The sequence below is a fragment of the Terrapene carolina genome, unplaced genomic scaffold (genome assembly GCF_002925995.2).
Source record: "Terrapene carolina triunguis isolate 2854851 unplaced genomic scaffold, T_m_triunguis-2.0 Scaffold38684, whole genome shotgun sequence".
Taxonomy (NCBI): domain Eukaryota; kingdom Metazoa; phylum Chordata; order Testudines; family Emydidae; genus Terrapene; species Terrapene triunguis.
In genome coordinates, this window is record NW_020703035.1 from 1 (window position 1) to 1,844 (window position 1,844).

At 60.2% G+C, this 1,844-nt stretch overlaps 1 protein-coding gene across 1 annotated transcript; it reads left to right on the plus strand.

The window, feature by feature from the left end:
• Window positions 1–106: 106 nt before the first annotated feature.
• LOC113405473 (elongation factor 1-alpha-like) lies at window positions 107–1,520 on the plus strand (the record flags this gene model as incomplete). The annotated part of the gene is made up of 3 exons (XM_026646689.1): window positions 107–400; window positions 789–939; window positions 1,264–1,520. Coding segments are annotated over exons 1-3 (687 nt in total), but the record flags the coding sequence as incomplete, so codon positions are not given.
• Between the last annotated feature and the right edge of the window lie 324 nt (window positions 1,521–1,844).

Consider the following 1,844-nt stretch of genomic DNA (forward strand, 5'->3'; position numbering starts at 1 on the left):
CCGGGCTGAGCTGGGGGCGGTGTTACGGGGGGCTGGGTAGGTTGCGCTGCCCCCTGGGCGCACGGAGCGGCCCCGATCCTCACACGGCCCCTCTCTGCCCCAGGCGGACGCCGCGGTGCTGATGGTCTCGGCCGCGCCCGGGGAGTTCGAGGCCGGCGTGTCCCGGCAGGGGCAGACCCGCGAGCACGCCCTGCTGGCCTATACCCTGGGCGTCAAGCAGCTGCTGCTCTGCGTCAACAAGATGGACCTGACCGAGCCGCCCTACAGCCAGCGGCGCTTCGAGGAGGTGGTGCGGGGCGTCAGCCTCTACCTGCGCAGGATCGGCTACAGCCCGGCCGCGGTGCCCTGCGTGCCGGTGTCCGGCTGGGCCGGCGAGAACGTCACCCTGCCCAGCCCCAAGGTGGGGGATCCATCCGGGCATGGGGTGGGGGAGCCCAGGGCAGCTGCTGGTGGGAGGGCCCCATGTGGAGCTCAGTTCCCTGGAGGGGCTGCTCCCTTCCAGCAGAGCTCTGGGCGCTCTGCCATGCCCAGTGGGAGGGAAGGAGATGGGCTCTGCCTCCTGGGCCAAAGGTGCCATGCAGTTGGAGATGTGGATGGCAAGGCGAAGTGCTGAGTGCTGCAGCCATGGGGGGAAGGGACCGGCCTACGGGCACCCTTTAGGGTGAGTCCAGGGGGAACAGCCCCTCCCGCTGGGGCTAACAGCCAGACCTCAGGTCCCAGCCCCAGGCTGCATTTCCTGTATCCAAAGGCTGCCAACCATCTCCTTGGCTTCCCTCTACCCCCTGCAGATGCCGTGGTTCAAAGGTTGGAAGGTCAAACGGAAGGAAGGCTTTGGGAAGGGGCAGACACTCCTGGAAGCGCTAGATTCTCTCCTGCCTCCTGTGCGGCCCAGTAACAAACCCCTGAGGGTGCCTCTGCAGGATGTCTACAAGATCGGAGGTCAGTTCAGGCCGGAATGAGACCCTGGGATATGCTGATCTACAGTTGGGTTCTGTATGGTGGTCTCTGAGGTGATTGACTGGCCCTCTGGGGGCAGGGCCCAAATCATACATAAAGCATACTGGGTGCTGGTCTCTTGGCTATTCTGGCCTTGGTTAGTGAAGGCTCAACTTCATGAAGGAAACACTTCTGAGGGGACTCTCCCTCCTCCATCATCCTCGCCAGGATACTCCACCCTCCCTCAAACTAACTGGTCTGCTTGCTGTGCTGGTTACGGGCTTTCCACAATCAGCTCTGACTTACTCTTCCCCTGTCTCCTCACAGGAATTGGCACTGTACCGGTGGGGAAGATAGAGACAGGCATCCTCAAGCCGGGCATGAACATCTCCTTTGCCCCTGCAAACCTCTCAGCAGAGGTCAGAACCATTGAAATGCACCATGAGCCACTGCAGGTGGCTTTTCCTGGTTACAATGTGGGCTTCAACATAAAGAACATTGCAGTCAAGAATCTGAGACGAGGCCATGTAGCTGGCAACTCCAGGAGTGACCCCCCAGTAGCAGCAGCCCACTTCACTGCTCAGGTGCAGAGTCTTGCTTCTATGAGGCTTACATGGTTCATAGGGTGTTGGCCCTTCATGTGTGCGCAGCAGGGAGGCCACAGTTCAAGGGGTGTGACCTCTGGTAGCACCACTGGGAGGTTTGGAATAGGTGTGGGGAGAAGTTTGGGGGGGGTCAGTCATACTGGACTCTGCAGAATACAGTAATTGCTACAGACACTCCTCCCCAATGCTGGTGTCTGTTGGCTTAGGCCGCTTCTAGCAGTATCTGCTGCCCAAATTTGGGGGCACTGCTCTCCAGAAATGTCTGGGCATTTAAAACTGCAATGAGAGGGTTGGGAATCTCCT